At 34.3% G+C, this 20,048-nt stretch overlaps 1 protein-coding gene across 2 annotated transcripts in view; it reads left to right on the top strand.

Annotated features, from left to right (window-relative positions):
- aak1a (AP2 associated kinase 1a) overlaps positions 1-20,048 on the top strand; it is an 83,719-nt gene that overhangs the window by 20,379 nt on the left and 43,292 nt on the right. For both annotated transcript variants that reach the window (XM_073819641.1, XM_073819642.1), the window contains exons 3-7: positions 10,097-10,205; positions 10,312-10,454; positions 17,785-17,906; positions 17,990-18,071; positions 18,197-18,329. In XM_073819641.1, the coding sequence (XP_073675742.1) occupies positions 10,097-10,205; positions 10,312-10,454; positions 17,785-17,906; positions 17,990-18,071; positions 18,197-18,329 (589 nt within the window). The remainder of the gene's footprint in view (positions 1-10,096; positions 10,206-10,311; positions 10,455-17,784; positions 17,907-17,989; positions 18,072-18,196; positions 18,330-20,048) is intronic.

Genomic DNA, 20,048 nt, shown 5'->3' with positions numbered 1-20,048 from the left:
GGAGTTATATAGACCAAGCCTGAATGGGTCATGACCAAAAATTAAATTAGCTTTTGTCTGCTGAACAAATTGACAAACTAGCGGCAAATTATGTATTTATTTTATCTTATTTTATTTTTATTTTGTCAGAAGGCACTATGTATGATAACTGCAGGATGTAACTTCATGCACAACAGACAAATGGCCTAAAAAAGTCACAATTTTCCCCTAGAAATTAAAAAAAATGGTGCATTTGTACATATACTGTAGATGTATATTTGGAAAACAACAAAAAAGTACTCTATGAATTTTTTTTTCATGATTCTTTAATGATTTAAAAAAAAGTGAAAATGAACAGTAGTTATTCAAAATAAAAATCATGTATAACAAAATAATATTTTTATCAATTTAACATATCCTTGCTGAATAAAAGTATTCATTTCTTAATGTTGGAATGGTACTGTATATTGTTACTAAAGATATGTATTCTGTGTTCTATTTTTCTGTACTATTCTTTTCATATTTGTCATTGTATTGTACATGGGTCAAAGATGGTAAAATGGCCATGTCAAAACAAATTTACAAAAGAGATTTTATGTCCATAGAAAGCACTTTAAATATAAGTAAAGTGTCTACTTTTAAGATTTCAAATATGTTTTTGGAGAATAAAATGTCAAAATTTGGTTGAAATAATGTTACATTCTCATTCAGTGTAACACAATATTTAAGTAAAAAACATGCTTGTTTTGACTTGTACATATTAAAATATATAAAAGAATATAGAGAGCATATAAAGTTGTATTGTGTTTAAATGAGTAAAAAACATTTCTAATAAATCGGCAAAACCTAGAATCAATCAATCAATCAATCAATCAATAATAATTTTATTCCGGTCCTCACAAACAAATTTTCACAAGATAAATACAAAATAAAAATAAAAATACATAGTTGCCGAAAAAGGTGTAGGCAGAAGCGTTGCTTATTAAGCCTACCCTTTATACATCATTAACTGAATGGGCAAAGTTAATTAACACAAAATAAACAATATGACAAAAAAAAAACATTTCCCAAAATATACAAACATTAATCACAATTTTTTCTTTTCTTTTATTCCTTCGTTTTTCCCCTTTATCTTTCATTTAACAATACAACCACAATTTATTTATACGAAATCATATAACTTTTTATCACCTTATTTTTATACATTTTCTTAAATTGGCAAGGTGAGTTACATACTTTTAATTCCTTATCACATTTATTCCATAGATTTACCCCTATAACAGATAAACACCTACTTTTTGCGTTAGTTCTTGCCCTCACTTTTTTAAACATATACAATCCTCTTAAATTATACTGACTTTCTCTTATTTTGAACAGCCTCTGAATACAATTTGGAAGTAAATTATGATATGCTTTGTACATTAACTGTAAAGTATATAAAGAAACTAAATCTACAAATTTTTAGGGCTGTCCCCGACTATGAATTTTCATAGTCGAATCAGAATTTTCGAATCTTTCTATAGTCGACCGATAGTCGAATCATCTAGGCCTATGTGTGTGTGTGAATGGGTTGGGAGGGGCACGACACTGTAGTCAGCAGGAGGGTAAAACAATTTTTATTTTATTTTACACACTGCACACAGCAACAACTTTTAATAAAGCGACCAAAACTGCCTGCCAACTGACAGACGAACTTATTTAGGTTTAAATAAAAACACAGAACGCGTCTTTTAGTTCTAAAAACAGGAGGCGCACAGCACTGCCTTTTTTGCTAAGCAACGACCAAAACAGCTGTCCTGTCAGTCAAATCAAAGGATTATAGCGCGAACGCTCTAAAATCTTAGTTTTTTGCTGTTAAGTAAACTGTCATATTAGCAGAAACCCTAAATAATACAGCTCCTGGTTACCCACGATAGACACCCAAGGTTTCTCCTCCATTTCTTGCAGTCTCCGGACTTTTTAAGCGACGGTAAACTTTTGTCACCACAACAGAAGAACCACACAACCTCTCCATTCATTCGATTGGACAATGGAAAAGAACGCGAATGACGTTGGGCGTTTTTCCGCTCAGAGTTGATTTTTTTTTTTTCAACTTCAGGCCTCAGAGCGCTCCTGCAAAAACGCGAGGCACCGGGGACGCACAAACAGAGCGCAGAACGCTCACTGCCAACAGAAAACCATTCAAAAGAGGCGCCTCCAATTGCAAAAACGCGTTCGGTGTGATCGCCGCCTAATCCCTGCCGTCAAGATGGTCCGCATCTCATCATGGATCAGGGCAAGTGAAAATTAAATCTGTCACAGGGGTGGTTAGATTTATTCACAAACACGTTAAAAATATTTAATGAATGCTTCTTTCTTTTCACTTTTGTTTTTACTGCATTATCATAATCAAAGGCTGTATATAACTTAATATAACCGTACAAAACCAGTAATTCTGTGTGCAATTAGACATTGAGCACCCCCATAATGCCAAAATGGTATGATGCTCGTTTCACCCGCGAAGATTCGACTGTGAGATCGGTGGTCGAATCGGGCTCCGCATATCGATGCATCGAATCTTCGACTATTCGGGGACAGCCCTACAAATTTTAATGCATGTAAATTGATAAACAGTTTATTAGTTGGTTCATAATAATCAACCCTTTTAACAATCCTAATAGCTTTCTTTTGTAACATATATAATGAATTCAAATTGGTCTTATATGCGTGACCCCACACCTCCACACAGTAAATAATGTAAGGAACTATGAGTACACAATACAGTATATATAAAGTACTTTCATTCAAAATATGTTTTAATCTGTTTAATATTGCAACTGATTTGGACATCTTTGTTCTTACATGTTTAATATGTGATTTCCAACATAATTTATGATCAATTATAACACCCAAAAACTTATTTTCGTACACTCTTTCTATTTCCTCGTTGTTAATCATTAGTTTCACTTTATTATTACTTTGTCGATTACTGAATATTATAAACTTTGTTTTACTTAAATTCAGTGAAAGTCTATTATTGTCAAACCATTTTTTGAAAACCCTCAATTCTATTTCCACTGTATTTAGAAGCTGTTCCAAACTTTTCCCAGAACAATATAAATTAGTATCATCAGCAAACAAAACCATTTTTAATACTTTAGACACTTTACAAATATCATTTATGTACAGTACAAACAACTTAGGGCCTAACACCGATCCTTGCGGAACACCACAAGTAACTTTCATTAAATCTGATTTAGCATTATTAATTTGTACAAATTGGTATCTTTCATTGAGGTAACTTTTTATCCAAGCAAAAGCATTCCCTCTTATACCATATCTCTCCAGTTTCATCATTAATAATCCATAATCAATGGTGTCAAAAGCTTTTTTTAAATCTAGGAACACCCCCACAGTATATTCATTATTGTCCATTGAAGAAGAAATCTCTTCTACCAGTTCCATCACAGCCATTGAAGTCGACCTGTTTGTTCTAAAACCATACTGCTGATCACTCAATAATTTGTGTTTATCAATAAAATTATCAAGCCTACGCACAAAGATTTTCTCTAAGATTTTCGAGAACTGGGAAAGAAGAGAAATTGGTCTGTAGTTGGAAAAACAATGGCGATCTCCATTTTTAAAAATAGGAATAACTTTAGCTATTTTCATATTACTTGGGAATATACCTGTTAAAAAAGACTGATTGCAAATGTATGTAAATGGTTTTACTATATATTCTATGATACTTTTTATTAACGACATGTCAATATCATTACAATCAGTGGAATATTTATTCTTACAATTGTTAACAATATCGAGTATTTCATTTTCGTCAACTCCCCTTATAAACATTGAATAATCATTACTGGAAATATTAATTTCATCTATCCTATCCTCAATTCTTTGCTCCTCAATCACTTTTGCTAAATTACTCCCAATATTTACAAAATACTCGTTAAATTCATTGACAATGTCATTCATTTTATTTATACTTGATTTCTCATCATTAACAAAATAATTTGGATAATCAACTTTCCCAGTATTCTTTTTAATTATACTATTAAGGACTTTCCATACTGTTTGTATATTATTCTTATGCTTATCCAATAACTTATTATAATAATCCTTTTTACTAAATCTTATAATACTTGTTAATTTATTTTTATATGTCTTATATTTATTTTCCGCTTGTATAGTTCTAATTGCTATAAATTTCCTGTATAATTCATTTTTCCTTTTACATGATTTCTCTATTCCCTTATAATAATCCATGGTTTATCCTCATTTTTTTGTTTCTTTACAATTTTCTTAAACAAACAATGTTTTTCATATTTTTCGATTAATATGGACAAAAAAACATCATAAGCACTATTAGGATCTTTACTTGCATAAACCTCGCTCCAATTTTGATTCTTTAAGTCCTCATTAAGAGCTGCAATGATTTCTGGTGTTCTATTTCGAATTAATTTAAATCTATTTATCCTACTATCTTTTGTTTCATCAAATAATTCTTGAAATATTGCAAAAACTGGAAAATGGTCAGTCATATCATTTATAAATAATCCTCCTACTATTTTTCCTTCAATTTGGTTTGTATATATATTATCTATTAATGTAGCAGTATTTTTGGTTATTCTACTAGGTTTTGTAATCACAGGAAATAAACCTTTACTATATAGTGAATCAGTAAAATCTGTTATTCTCTTATTTCCATTTGGATTCAACAAATCAATATTTAAATCTCCACATATAATTTGTCCTTTGTTCTCATTCGCTATATCAAGCGTACCAAATAATGTATTCATAAAGGTATCCGTGCAAATTCCTGGTGGTCTGTACACACAACTGATAATTATATTTTTAGATCTTTCAATATCGATTTCTATAGTAACACATTCCAAAAGATTTTCTATAGTCACTGACATACTTTTAATCAAATTACATCTTAACGCAGTGTCAACATACAAAGCAACACCTCCTCCTTTCTTATTAGTTCTATTTACTGTAAACAAATTATACCCTTCCAATTCCACTTCATGTATTTTCTCGTTATCAAGCCAAGTCTCTGACACAGCAATCACATTAAATTTGTTAAACTGACGCAAATAATCCTTAATATTTATGAAATTTTTATAAAGACTTCTACTATTTAAATGCATTATAGATAATGCCCCCTCCATATTCACATTTCTATTAAATTGATCTTCTGTATAATACTCACAACAATTATTTACACCATTAAAAAAGTGATTATCCGGGTCAATATCATTTTCAATCTCATACATTTTATGATCCACGTGATTAAAGGATTTAAAATTCAAATTCTCGTACTTACAGTGACATTGTAAGTGGTCAGATACACCGTCTATTTGCATATTGACCAACTCCCCATCATCAACATCTCTAAATGGGAACAAAAATTCCTTATCAATGTCCATCATATCGATAATCCTTTTAAGTTCATATGAATCTTCCTTCACACAATCTTCGCTTGTCCATACTGATCCAATTCATAGTGGTCTCTTACAGTGTATTCTTTGGCTTCTTCAGGTAATCCATTTTGCCATAACACGGTCGTCCCTTATCCATACTGATCAAGTTCTTTGAGTTCTCTTATTACGTATACTTTGGCTTCTTCAGGAGTTCCATTTAGCCGTATCATCACTTTGCAATTTCTTGTCCATGTAGCTTGTATCTTATTCTGTTTCCTCAAAATGCGTGCACGTCTAGCGATGTCAGCATTCTTTTTTGTAAGATGTTCATTCAGGTACACTCCCGTGCCCTTCAGCTTCTTTGCCTGCCTCAGTAACTCGGCTTTATGTTTCCGATTCACAAACCGAGCAACTATTGTAGGCTTCGCTCCGCCATTCCTTCGTGGAAGGATATGACAGGCCACAATATCATCACTCTGAATGATCATATTCTGATTTTCAAAGAACTTGATTACTTGCTTTTCCAACGTTTGTAGTTCCTCTGGTAGTGCGCCTTCACCGTCTCTGTCTCCGGCCACTGTACTGGCGTACGTCCGGTGTTTTGTTTCCAGACCGCTTATAATTAAATCCTCCATTCTTGAATATTGCTCCAGATCGTCAATCCTTCTCTCCAATCCTTTAATTGTCTTATCCTTCTCTTTCACAAGGTTCTTCAGTTGTTTCACTTCATCCATCAGATCAAGTAGCAAGGTTTGTTGTTTAGCAACTTTGCTCAACTCGTCCGACATGAAGTTAAGAGATTTTCTGATCTCCTCCAACTCATCCTCAACCACGCTGCTGATTTTCTTCGGTGGCATTTTGGTTTATTCGTTTCGTCTTCGTGCCTTTACAATTTTAGTTAAACTTAGTTTATAATTAACACTTATTCCTTTCCAGAAGGAGCTGCAAGCCACGGAGCGCCGCCATCTTGATCAAGATTAGTGCAAACAGTTTACCCTTTTGAATAGTGGCTTCATACATGTTATCAACAATACACTCATCAAATTGCAATTACATTTGGTCATGCACACCCAGATAGCACACGTACGTCTGCAAGATTTATGTTAAAGATCTGTCTGTAAGATGTCAGTTTTACATACATTCTAAATCATAGACATCTTAAAAACATCTAAAAGATGTCTATTTGACATCTTATAGGAAATGTCCAATAGACATATTGCAGATGAACAAACTACGTCTTGCAGATGTAAATGCAGACGTCAAATAGCCCAGATAGCACACGTACGTCTGCAAGATGTCTGTTAAAGATCTCTTGATCTGGAAAGCATCTGCTGTGTACAAACATCTGGCAGAAGTCTGTAAGATGTCAGTTTTACATACATTCTGATTCATAAACATCTTAAAGACATCTAATAGACTGATAGGAAACGTCCAATAGACATATTGCAGATGAGCCAACAACGTATTGCAGATGTCTTGCAAATGTAAATGCAGACGTCAAATAGCCTAGCTAATACATGGACATCTGCAAGATGTCTGTTAAAAATCTCTTGATCTGGAAAGCATCTGTGTACAAACATCTGTAAGATGTCAGTTTTACATACATTTTAATTCATAAACATCTTAAAGACATCTAATAGACATCTATTTGACATCTTCTAGGAAACGTCCAATAGACATATCGCAGATGAGCAAACTACGCCTTACAGATGTCTGTAAGATGTCAGTTTTACATACATTCTAAACCATAAACATCTTAAAGACATCTAATAGACGTCTATTTAACATATGATATAAAACGTCCATTAGATGTATTGCAGATGAGCAAACTACGTCTTGCAAATGTAAATGCAGATGTCAAATAGATGTCTCTGAGTTGGTACGGAAAGTATTCAGACCCCTTTAAATGTTTCACTCTTTGTTATATTGCAGCCATTTGGTGAAAAAGTTCTTTTTTTTTTCCCTCATTAATGTACACACAGCACCCCATATTGACAGAAAAACAGAATTGTTGACATTTTTGCAGATTTATTAAAAAAGAAAAACTGAAATATCACATGGTCCTAAGTATTCAGACCCTTTGCTCAGTATTTAGTAGAAGCACCCTTTTGATCTAATACAGCCATGAGTCTTTTTGGGAAAGATGCAACAAGTTTTTCACACCTGGATTTGGGGATCCTCTGCCATTCCTCCTTGCAGATCCTCTCCAGTTCTGTCAGGTTGGATGGTAAACGTTGATGGACAGCCATTTTTAGGTCTCTCCAGAGATGCTCAATTGGGTTTAAGTCAGGGCTCTGGCTGGGCCATTCAAGAACAGTCACGGAGTTGTTGTGAAGCCACTCCTTCGTTCTTTTAGCTGTGTGCTTAGGGTTATTGTCTTGTTGGAAGGTAAACCTCCGGCCCAGTCTGAGGTCCTGAGCACTCTGGAGAAGGTTTTCGTCCAGGATATCCCTGTACTTGGCCACATTCATCTTTCCCTCGATTGCAACCAGTCGTCCTGTCCCTGCAGCTGAAAAACACCCCCACAGCATGATGCTGCCACCACCATGCTTCACTGTTGGGACTGTATTGGACAGGTGATGAGCAGTGCCTGGTTTTCTCCACACATACCGTTTACATTTAAGGCCAAAAAGTTCTATCTTGGTCTCATCAGACCAAAGAATCTTATTTCTCACCATCTTGGAATCCTTTAGGTGTTTTTTTTAGCAAACTCCTGTGGGTTTTCATGTGTCTTGCACTGAGGAGAGGCTTCCGTCGGGCCACTCTGCCATAAAGCCCCGACTGGTGGAGGGCTGCAGTGATGGTTGACTTTCTACAACTTTCTCCTAACTCCCGACTGCATCTCTGAAGCTCAGCCACAGTGATCTTTGGGTTCTTCTTTACCTCTCTCACCAAGGCTCTTCTCCCCCGATAGCTCAGTTTGGCCGGACGGCCAGATCTAGGAAGGGTTCTGGTCGTCCCAAACGTCTTCCATTTAAGGATTATGGAGGCCACTGTGTTCTTAGGAACCTGAAGTGCAGTAGAATTTTTTTTGTAACCTTGGCCAGATCTGTACCTTGCCACAGTTCTGTCTCTGAGCTCTTCAGGCAGTTCCTTTGACCTCATGATTTTCATTTGCTCTGACATCCACTGTGAGCTGTAAGGTCTTATATAGACAGGTGTGTGGCTTTCCTAATCAAGTCCAATCAGTATAATCAAACACAGCTGGACTCAAATGAAGGTGAAGAACCATCTCAAGGATGATTAGAAGAAATGGACAGCACCTGAGTTAAATATATGAGTGTCACAGCAAAGGGTCTGAATACTTAGGACCATGTGATATTTCAGTTTTTCTTTTTTAATAAATCTGCAAAAATGTCAACAGTTCTGTGTTTTTCTGTGAATGTGTGTACATTGAGGAAAAAAATGAACTTAAATGATTTCAGCAAATGGCTGCAATATAACAAAGAGTGAAACATTTATGGGGGTCTGAATACTTTCCGTACCCACTGTACATGTGCAATCAGGGACAAGAAACATAGAAGTTTGATGTCATTGATGTCCAAGATGTTTGATTTCTGAGCGATGACGTAGAGGAAGATTATCACCTTTTTTGTTTCGTACAAATTAACTAGTGCAACTTGCATCTCTAAAATTGAAACCTGAGAATTTTCAATAAAACCTTTCAGAGTTTATTTTAGATCTGAAAACCAAATAGACGCACATTAATATCCCATAGATAATGGCTTAAATTTCAGTGCCTTGCTGACACAAAGATATTGCATGGCTTCAGACATGGTTACTTTGATCTTCTTTTGGATATGCTATTTTTTAAAGTGCTTCCAGTTGGTTTTTCTCTTTCGATTTTTTTTTTCCATCATGGTTTGTCCTTTATTTGATTAAGCTCCTCTGCAATCAGACCTTCAAAACTGAGCCATGCAGTCTTTAAAGGATTTGAGGTCTCCTGTTCCTCAGTTTGCATGTGGTGCTGTAAATACAGTGCTGAGAACAGTAGAGTGCTGGTAAAGGTCATTCGTGTCCTCTGGGACTGATTTCAGAATGGAAATCCAGCGTACTTCGCTGTGAGCCCTACTAAATGGACAAGAGGAAAATGTCAGCACTGTTTCAGCGTCACAAAGTGTCTTGCTGTTTCAAAACGAGCAGCTGCTCACAGTGCACTCCTAAATAGACCGCTAACAGGGGGCATTTCCAATTTGTGAATGAATGAGTCGACCTGAAAGGACATTGAACAGCTAAGCTATTTCATTTAAAGAGTAGCATTGACTTAGTCGCCTCAAAGACCCATTGTCTGAGCTTTCAGCAAATGTTCAGAAAACTAAGTGAGCTTTCACATTTCGGCATTTAAAATAAATACAAAGTTCTTATTTGTACACTAATGAACTTGCTGGTATACACAAAGCTGATATACAAAAATGAATGCAATAGTTAATTAACATTAATATTTCCAGTTGCTTTCAGTAATTCATGGCTATTATTACAATGTTTTGTATTTGAATATATTTAAAAGTGTGATTAATTCCTGTGATTGTAAAGCTGAATTTTCAGCATCATTACTCCAGTCTTCAATGTCAAATGATCCTTTAGAAATCATAATAATATGCTGAATTGTTGCTCAAGAAACATTGTTCTTTATTTAAAAAAAAAAAGTCTACATTATATTATGGTTTTGGAGTGAAATCTGATATGTTGGTTTTCTTGAACAGAGGGACCTTGTGGGTAACAAAAACATTGTTGGTTTCCTGGACTCCAGCATCACAGCAGTAGGATCAGGAGATGTTTGGGAAGTTCTCATATTGATGGACTTCTGTCGAGGTCAGTATGTGTTCAAGATGGTAAGCAGTTTGGCATCCAGAGCCTAGTTTTTGTGGTCTTGTCCTACTATGCAGTATTTTCAGTGTGTTTGTGTGTAATAATGTAGGTGGGCAGGTTGTAAACCTGATGAACCAGCGCTTGCAGACTGGATTCAGTGAGCCGGAGGTGCTGCAGATCTTCTGTGACACATGTGAAGCTGTCGCTCGACTACATCAGTGCAAAACTCCCATCATCCACCGGGACCTCAAAGTATGAAATCTACACCTTTGTTATTTTAAGAAACAGTCAACTTAAAATAATAACACTTCTGTCATATTTCTAATGCATACAGAAACCTATGAAAGCCGTTTCTGCCACTGAATAAAAAATAGAAAAAGGTGCTTGCGACTTTTTTTTATCTCACTCAATTCTGACTTTTTTCTTACAATTCTGACTTTTTTCTTCAAATTTTGTGATATAAACGTACAATTCCAAGTAATAAATTCAGAAACGCATGATAGAAACTCGTAACTGCGAATTACAAAGTCAGACTTACATGATATACATTTTCAATTCTGAGAAATAAGTCAGTATTGTGAGATATAAACTTACAATGGCAAGAAAAAGTCAGAATTGCAAGATATAAACTAACAATTCTGAGAAATAAAGTCAGAATTGTATATCTCACAATTCTGACTTTATATAATTAGGATTGTAAAATATAAACTCGAAATAGTATTTTTTGCCTCGGAATTGGACTTTATAACTTGAAATTTTGAGAAAAATCAACATTTGCAAGAAAAAAGTCAGAATTGAAAGATAAATTGGCATTGCTCAGATATCTGACTTTATTTCTCGCAATTGCGACTTTATGTTATGCAAAGTCAGAATTGCAAGATATAAACTCACAATTAGGAGTTACAAAGTCAGAACTACGTGATATAAATGCGCAATTCTGAGAAATTGCAAGAATTGCAAGATTTAAACTCGTAATTCTGAGAAATAAAGTCATTGTGAGATGTTTTCTTATGATTGCTAGTTTATATTTCACAATTTTGACTTTCTATGGTGCAATTCTGAATAATACATTTCTGTCAGTTGGAACAGCTCAGACTTATATTTTAGTCTAGGACTTTTCTCTGTGAAACTGGAGGATAAACACTTTACAGCTGTAAAAACATAGTCTTTTTTGCCTCAGAATTGGACTTTATAACTTGCAATTGTGAGTTAATGTCTCAAAATTCTGAGAAAAACCTGAATTGGAAGAAAAAAGTTAGAATTAGAAGATCTAAAATTTCCCTCAGATATCTCGCAGTTCTGAATTTATTTCTCGCAATTGCAACTTTGCATCATGCAAGAAATAAAGTCAGAATTGCAAGATAAAAACGAACAATTCTGAGCAATTAAGCTGCAATTCTGCGAAATAAAGCAAGAATTGAGAGATATAAACTATTTTCTTACAATTGCGAGTTAATATCTCACAATTGTGACTTTATTTCTCAGGATTTTGAGTTCTGACTTTATAACGTGCAGTTCTGACTTGTGAGATATAAACTCACAAAAAAATAGTGTTTTATGTGAGTTAATGTCTCTGAATTGCAAGAAAAATATAAGTTCCCATTGCTAAGGTATCTTTCAATTCTGACGTTATTTCTCACAATTTCGACTTTAAATCACACAGAAAACTCAGAATTGTGAGCTTCTCACAGTTATGAGTTACATAGTCAGAATTATGTGATATAAATTCGCAATTCTGAGAAATAAAGTCAGAATTGCAAGATATAAACTAGTAACTCTGATAAATAAAGTTCTGAGAAATAGTCATTGTGCGATATTTTCTTAAAATTGTTAGTTTTTATCTCACAATTCTGACTTTCTAGCACACAATTCTTAATAATAAAGTCAGAATTGTGATTATATAAACTCACGATCAGAAGAACATAGTCTTTTTTTCCTCAGAATTGGACTTGCTTTTGGTAATATCTCACAATTCTGAGAAAAGTCCGAATTGGGAGATATAAATTCCCATCGTGGGAAACAGCTCAGGTTTCTCACAATTGAGTCTTTAAATCAGACAATTTTGAGAAAAAAGTCAGAATTGCTAGATATAAATTTGTAAATAAAAAGATAATCTTCTATTCAGTGGCGGAAACAGGCTTTCAGTGAAACCAGTTTTTGTCAAGCATCAAAAAGATGTTGCCATTGTATGGAGCTCATATTATGACAAAACTTTTTGAATTTGAATTGTACAAATTTGAATTATTGACAAGTGTCATTTCACAAAACTGAATATTATATGGTATTTAACATAGTTCTGAATTCGATTTTTTAAAACTTGAATATTGAACATTTGAAATTGAACACAACTGAATTTTCAAATCGCAGATTTTCAAATAGACATGTATTTTCGGTCCGTGTACCTACGTATAATTGGTTTTCTCGATTTTGTTTTTAAAACAAACAAACGAATAAATGATTGGTTTATGCAATATTTACATTTTCTTGAGAACACAAAAACGAATTTCATTCATATTTTCAATTTTGTTTTCATTACACGTCGTTCAAATGCAGATATTAAAAAGTCAACAAAACCAAATCGAAAAATTAAAGTTTTTTTGAACAAAGCGCGTTTTAGTACACCGGAAGCTCTCTGCTGCCACTTTCACTTGAGACGGGCGTAAACATACGGAGCCCGCAGCGTCACCTGCAGGAGAAAAATAATCAATCCGTGGCGAAGGTTTTGCAAATTGTCCCCTGAGTTTATAAACCGTTTCTGAAAAACGATAGAATTTGGAGAGGAGAAGGTAAAAAGCAATACAAAACTGTACCGGTGATGTTAATTATTTTGCTTTCAAACTGAATGCAATGTAATAATATATATTTATTAATAACATTAACATCATGCATCTATCTCTGGGTGAAAAGCTTATAATACAATCACCAAAATATGTCGTCATAAGAATGAATAGTTTGCAAACACATTTCTAGGTTATTTAAAAATAAAACATTCATGAATTATTGTATTAGAAACATTTTACTGTCTTAAGTGCACTCATTTATTAGCCTATAAATTAAAATAATAATAATTATTATTAGTAGTATTATTTACGGTGACGCAAACAGCTTATATGCTGTTTCAGCTATTAAAATAGTTCAGGAAAGTGGTTGCTTCATTTAGTTTTTTTATTAAATTAATTTAGAAAAATGTTTAGAGCATTTTATTGTTCGTTCAATATAAGTTTTTTTTTTTTTTTAAGTAACAACCAAGCAGCCAGCGACAGACAGTGAGTTGATCATAGCCTGTGTTTGATCAGTTTTGCCTTCTCAAATCATCACGACTTGCCTACAATAAAATCTATAGGCCTAAAAGGGTTCAAGTATAAAACAATGTTAATTTCAACAATAAACTAATATAAAAGTGTTTATATTCACCGCCTGTGTTTTATCCTATTGGTAATTATTGTAAAATAAAGGCTAAAACGCTTGTGTTTTCTGAGTCAGTGTCGCAAGGATGAAGTTGCCAATCGCCATTTCCTCTTTGGACGCTTTTAGAGAGAAATTAATCTTTACAGACTACATAATGAAATAGTTTTTGTTTTTGATTTGTTCTTTTTCGTTAAGTAATAATTTAAAGCTTTCTATAAATACATGTATCTTGTCTGTGAATTATGTATTCGCTGAGTTTTGCTGAGAATAACTCCTATTGAGATGACATGAGGGGTCATGTTTGTTTTCAACGTTTCAAGCACCGTTTGCAACGTTTTGTTGATATTGTGAGTGCACACAAATAAAAGTAGACCCTTTACAGTTTCGAATAATGTATTACTCGTACCTTTATGAGCAAAAATAACGGAATATTTTAAATTGTTTCCACTGCAAAAATGCAAGTGATTGTGCTGGCGCCTCCATGTCCTGCAAAGAGGCTCTCCGTACAAACGATTGCATTTGTGCTTAATAGCGCACATTTATATTATTTTAATGTTGAAAGTAACATTGTTTTATACTTTAACTCTTTTAGGCCTAGATCTATATTTATTTTAGGCAAGTCGTGATTATCTGAGAAGGCAAAATTGATCAAACACAATATGATCAACTCATTCTCTGCCGCTTGCCGCTTGGTCGTTACTTTAAAAATCAAAAACTTATATTTAATGAACGAAAAAATGCTCCAAACGTTTTTTCTAAATTAACTTAATAAAAACGAAACGAAATATAATCACTTTGCGTTACATACAAAACTAGACTATTTTAATAGCTGAAACAATACGCAGTTTTGTGAGAAGAGGGGAAAAAGACGTCGGGTTTGGGTCGGATTGGGGCCCATTACTGAATTCTGATAAACTCGGGCCAGCATCTAGGGCTAGGGCCTGGATTTGTAATTATTATAATTATTATAGACTAAATAAATGGGTGCACTTAAGACAGTAAACTGTTTATTATAATGAATGCTTTATTTTTAAATAACCTTTTACAGCTTTAGAAATGTGTTATACTATTCATTCTGAACACGTAGACTAATTTTGGCGATTTTATTATAAGCTTTTCACCCAGTTAGATGCATGCTTCACTGTTAGGCTAATGTTATTATTAAATAAGCAAATCCCAAACCCTTGGGAACTGATTGCGAAAGCGTGCGCACTGTTTATGAATTTGTGGGTAGGGATTCAAAATCCGAAGGCACGGTTTACAAAATCTGAGCGCACAGATTGGAAATTCGTGGGTACGGTTTGTTATTCCGTGGGCACGATTTATTAAACCGAGGGAACAGTTTAAGAATTCGTGAATACGGTTTATAAACTCAGGGGACAATTTGCAAAACCTTCGCCACGGATTGATTATTTTTCTCCTGCAGGTGACGCTGCGGGCTCCGTATGTTTACGCCCGTCTCAAGTGAAAGTGGCAGCAGAGAGCTTCCGGTGTACTAAAACGCGCTTTGTTCAAAAAAACTTTAATTTTTCGATTTGGTTTTGTTGACTTTTTAATATCTGCATTTGAACGACGTGTAATGAAAACAAAATTGAAAATATGAATGAAATTCGTTTTTGTGTTCCCGAGAAAATGTAAATATTGCATAAACCAGTCATTTATTCGTTTGTTTGTTTTGAAAACAAAAACGAGAAAACCAATTATACGTAGGTACACGGACCATTTTCAAACAGCAGATTTTTGTTCCGATTTCTAAGACTTCAAATATTCAGTTTTTAAAAATACAACTTCAAGTTTTCAAGATGAAAAAAAATTCGGAACATCAAATTCAGTGTTCAAAATTCAAAGCGCAGAAATTCAGATCGTACAGAAAGTAGGTCAGAGGTTATGCACAGGGAAGAGTATATGATCTACGAAAAGTCGAACGAAGCATTTACTGTGACCGAGAGGGGGCATGTTTGGTTCACTTAGGCTAGTTTTGCCGTGGTCACAACATATTAACTCGTGGGTACGTGATAATACGCCGTGGCCACAAGTTATTATTTCGTGGGAACATCATATTAACTCGTGGGAGTATGCATGTCATGGCAACAAGATCTTTTTGTAAAGATAATGACATGCCGGAATCGCCGCGCGGCTGCTGCCTTCTCTTGTAGTGGAAGCGTTTTGTGCAGTTGAGGCGGTGTTCGCGACGCGGTCACAGTGCGGACGCTGCCGCTCACAAAAAGATTTTAAAAAAATTATCTTTGGCTGCGCCTGCTGCGAAGCGCCGTGTTCGTGGAAGCGGCAGGATTTTGGGTGCAGGAGCAAAACTTGCACTTCGCCTCCCCGCCGCTCCCATTGAAAATGAACTAGACACTCGCGACTGCCGCGTCCCGTGTGAAAAGGCCTGAAGTGATTTGTGCTGTTTTGGGAAAGACATTGCTATAGTTGCAAACAACAAGATCACATTTGATTTCATTAAAAATAAACACAACAGAAATGTACTATATGTGTTCTTCTATTTATAATTCATAGTCCCATGAATAGTCTTAATGTCAGGCACATCTCTGTATTTTTTTTTTTTTTTTTTTTGATTGATCATACTAGGAGAATTCCATTACATGATCTTCGTTTTCAACACTACCGACAAATGTTCTATTTGTTGTTAAAAATCTGGTTAAAGGACATGACATATTTTTATCTCTGGCGGCGCCTGACGCAAAGAGACGTAAGTGGCAGTATTTTGGCTGCAGGAGCACCGCTTGCCTGTTAACGGATCGGTTCTTTATATTTCATATTTGTATATTATTATTATTAAACAGTAGGCTAATACAATAGGCCTAATTTTATAATAATTATATTAACTGGTTAGGGCTATATTTATGGGCTATATTTATTGTTTTATATGCTTATTTCCCTTTCAGTTCGTGTAGTGCTTTAATTAACTCTCTGTATAATTATGCTAGTATTATTAATATGCTAAATACTGTAAACGCCTGACAATTATGCCAATTAAGTTTTTACTTTATTAATGTATTTACCCCAGTTTGTGGCGATAAATGAGCATGTTGTGTTCATTGTGTTTCAAATGAAACTGCGTGAATTTATTCCTTAACTATAAAAATGTAATAGTTTATCAATAAGCCGAAATTAAATATGTTATATTCACCCTTTAATCTGCACTTCCAGTAAAAATTCCTCGTCGGCAAAACTTTCAGAACCTGAAGTCAAGAGATCTCAAGTATGATGCAAAGCTATAGACAACTAACACAACCTTTTATAGCCCGCATACTAATAACAGCCTAGATATGTATGTAGTCTAATTTGTTGGGGAGTCGCTCTCCAAACATCGGGTATTAAAATTGCCTTTGAATACGCGTGCGCGTTTTGCATTCAGTTTCGTTTTACGCAAAGCCGTGTAACTATGTATACACTGCCATCTTGTGGCCACGACATATTATCACGTGCCCACGAGTTAATATGATGTTCCCACGAAATAATAACTTGTGGCCACGGCGTATTATCACGTACCCACGAGTTAATATGTTGTGACCACGGCAAAACTAGCCTAAGTGAACCAAACATGCCACCTCTCGGTCACAGTAAATGCTTCGTTCGACTTTTCGTAGATCATCTACTCTTCCCTGTGCATAACCTCTGACCTACTTTCTGTACGATCTGAATTTCTGCGCTTTGAATTTTGAACACTGAATTTGATGTTCCGAATTTTTTTTCATCTTGAAAACTTGAAGTTGTATTTTTAAAAACTGAATATTTGAAGTCTTAGAAATCGGAACAAAAATCTGCTGTTTGAAAATACATGTCTATTTGAAAATCTGCGATTTGAAAATTCAGTTGTGTTCAATTTCAAATGTTCAATATTCAAGTTTTAAAAAATCGAATTCAGAACTATGTTAAATACCATATAATATTCAGTTTTGTGAAATGACACTTGTCAATAATTCAAATTTGTACAATTCAAATTCAAAAAGTTTTGTCATAATATGAGCTCCATACGTCCAACCAAAAAATCTGAACATTTTGAATTGTATTGAGTGAACTATAGTTTTTGCTTGTGTTTAAACCTTTTTACAATTTACCCATCTTAGAGCTCATTTTCGGTGTTTAGAATACTCTTTCATTTCAGCTTTACAAAAACTAGGGCCTAACAATCTCTTTGTGTCTCTTGTAGGTGGAGAACATCTTGCTCCATGATAGAGGACATTATGTGTTGTGTGATTTTGGCAGTGCCATTAACCGCTCCCAGAATCCACAAACAGAAGGTGTGCCGGCTGTAGAAGAAGAAATCAAGAAGTGAGCATTTGTTTGTTCATATTACATGCCACAGTATTATGTGTTCATATCAGTTGAATCTAACACTCTGTGTGTGTTTTAAGGTACACTACTCTTTCATACCGGGCCCCAGAAATGGTGAATCTATATGGGGGCAAGGTTATCACTACCAAAGCAGATATATGGGTGAGTCAAAGAGGTGAAGGCTGACAGCAACAGTGCATTATCTCTGTATTTGATTACTGGTGAATATGCATATCATTTTTAAACTTCACAAACGGCGTCTGACTCTTGTGTGTCTGTGTCCTCAGGCTTTGGGCTGCTTGTTGTATAAGTTGTGTTATTTCACACTGCCGTTTGGAGAGAGTCAGGTGGCCATCTGTGACGGCAGCTTCACCATCCCAGACAACTCGCGCTACTCGCACGACATGCACTGTCTCATCCGTAAGTTCAGATGATTGCTTATCTGTAATGTAGAAAAAGGCATTAATATGTGTTTTGTAGATACTAATAAATAGCTAGTATTCTAGTTAATTTGCATGCTAAAAAAGCAACTAGTTAAAGGAGTAGTTCCCCCCCTTGTCATCCAAGATGTTCATGTCTTTCTTTCTTTAGTCGTAAGAAAATAGTTTTTTGAGTAAAACATTTAAATATTTCTCTCCATATAATGGACTTCTATGGTGACCCTGAGTTTGAACTTTCAAAGTGCAGCTTAAATGCAACTTCAAAGGGCTCTTAACAATCAGAGCCGAGGAAAGGATGGGTTATTTATGTACTTTTTAACCTCAAATGCTCATCTTGTCTAGCTCGGCAAGACGAGCATTTGAGATTAATAAGTATATACGTTTTTAGAAAATAACCGATCGTTTCGCTAGATAAGACCCTTCTTTCTCGGCTGGGATCATTTAGAGCCCTTTGAAGCTGCATTTCGGACGTTCAAACTCGGGGGAGTCCATTATATGGAGAGAAATCCTGAAATATTTTCCTTAAAAACACCATTTCTTTATGACTGAAGAAAGACAGACATGATCTAGGATGACAAGGGGGTGAGTACATTATCTGTACATTTTTGTTCTGAAAGTGAACTACTCCTTTAATAGTGAATAGTGTTACCTAATCTAAAGTGTTACCTTATTTTCATACTTTAGCAAAAATTACAGCTTGATTGGAAATAATGTCTGAAACAAATTTGTTTCTCAGTCATCATTGAACCCTAAAAATGAAAAGAATTTAACAGTAGTTTATTACATTTATAGTGTATTATGAGTAAGGAATAATTGACAATGGGCCATTGAAAATAATGGACCCGAGGTAGGGTTACCTATATATAAATAATATACACTATTAGTCAAATGTTTTCAAACAGTAAGATTTGTAATGTTTTTTTAAAGAAGTCTCTTCTGCTTACCAAGCCTGCATTCATTTGATCCAAAGTACAGCAAAACGAGTAAAATAATTTTAATATTTTAAATAACTTCTATTTGAATAATTTTTTTAAATGTATTTTTTTTTCTGTGATCAGAGCTACATTTTCAGCATCATTACTCTAGTCTTTAGTTTCTAATGATCCTTCAGAAATCATTGTAATAGGCTGATTTGCTTTTCAACAAACATTTTTATTATTATTATCAACATTTAAAACAGTTCAAAATGCCATTCAAAAGTTTTTTATTTATTTATTTGTTTGGAAAATAAATGTAGAAATGAACATGTTTATTTAACAAAGACGCTTTAAATTAAACAAAAGTGATGCTAAAGACATTTATAATGTTACAAAATATTTCTATTTTCAGATAAATGCTGTTCTTCTGAGCATTCTATTCATCAAAGAAACCTGACAAAATTCTACTGATCTTTTTTCAACATCATCATAATAATAATAATAATAAATGTTTTTGAGCAGCAAATCAGAATATATTAGAATGATTTCTGAAGGATCATGTGATTGGAGCTAAGTCAGCTTTGAAATCACAGGAATAAATTACATTTTAAAATATATTAAAATAGAAAACAGTTAGAAACAAAAATATTTCAGAATTTTTGAGTTTTTGATGTTCTTTGAATCAAATAAATGCAGGCTTGAAGAGACGACTTTAACAAAAAGCATGAAAAACCTAACTTTTGACTGGTAGTGTGTATATATAATAAGTTATTTTTTAATGT

The sequence above is a fragment of the Garra rufa genome, chromosome 15 (assembly GCF_049309525.1).
Source record: "Garra rufa chromosome 15, GarRuf1.0, whole genome shotgun sequence".
NCBI lineage: Eukaryota > Metazoa > Chordata > Actinopteri > Cypriniformes > Cyprinidae > Garra > Garra rufa.
The sequence above is the reverse complement of the archived record's forward strand: the minus strand, read 5'-3'. Positions and strand labels throughout refer to the sequence as shown.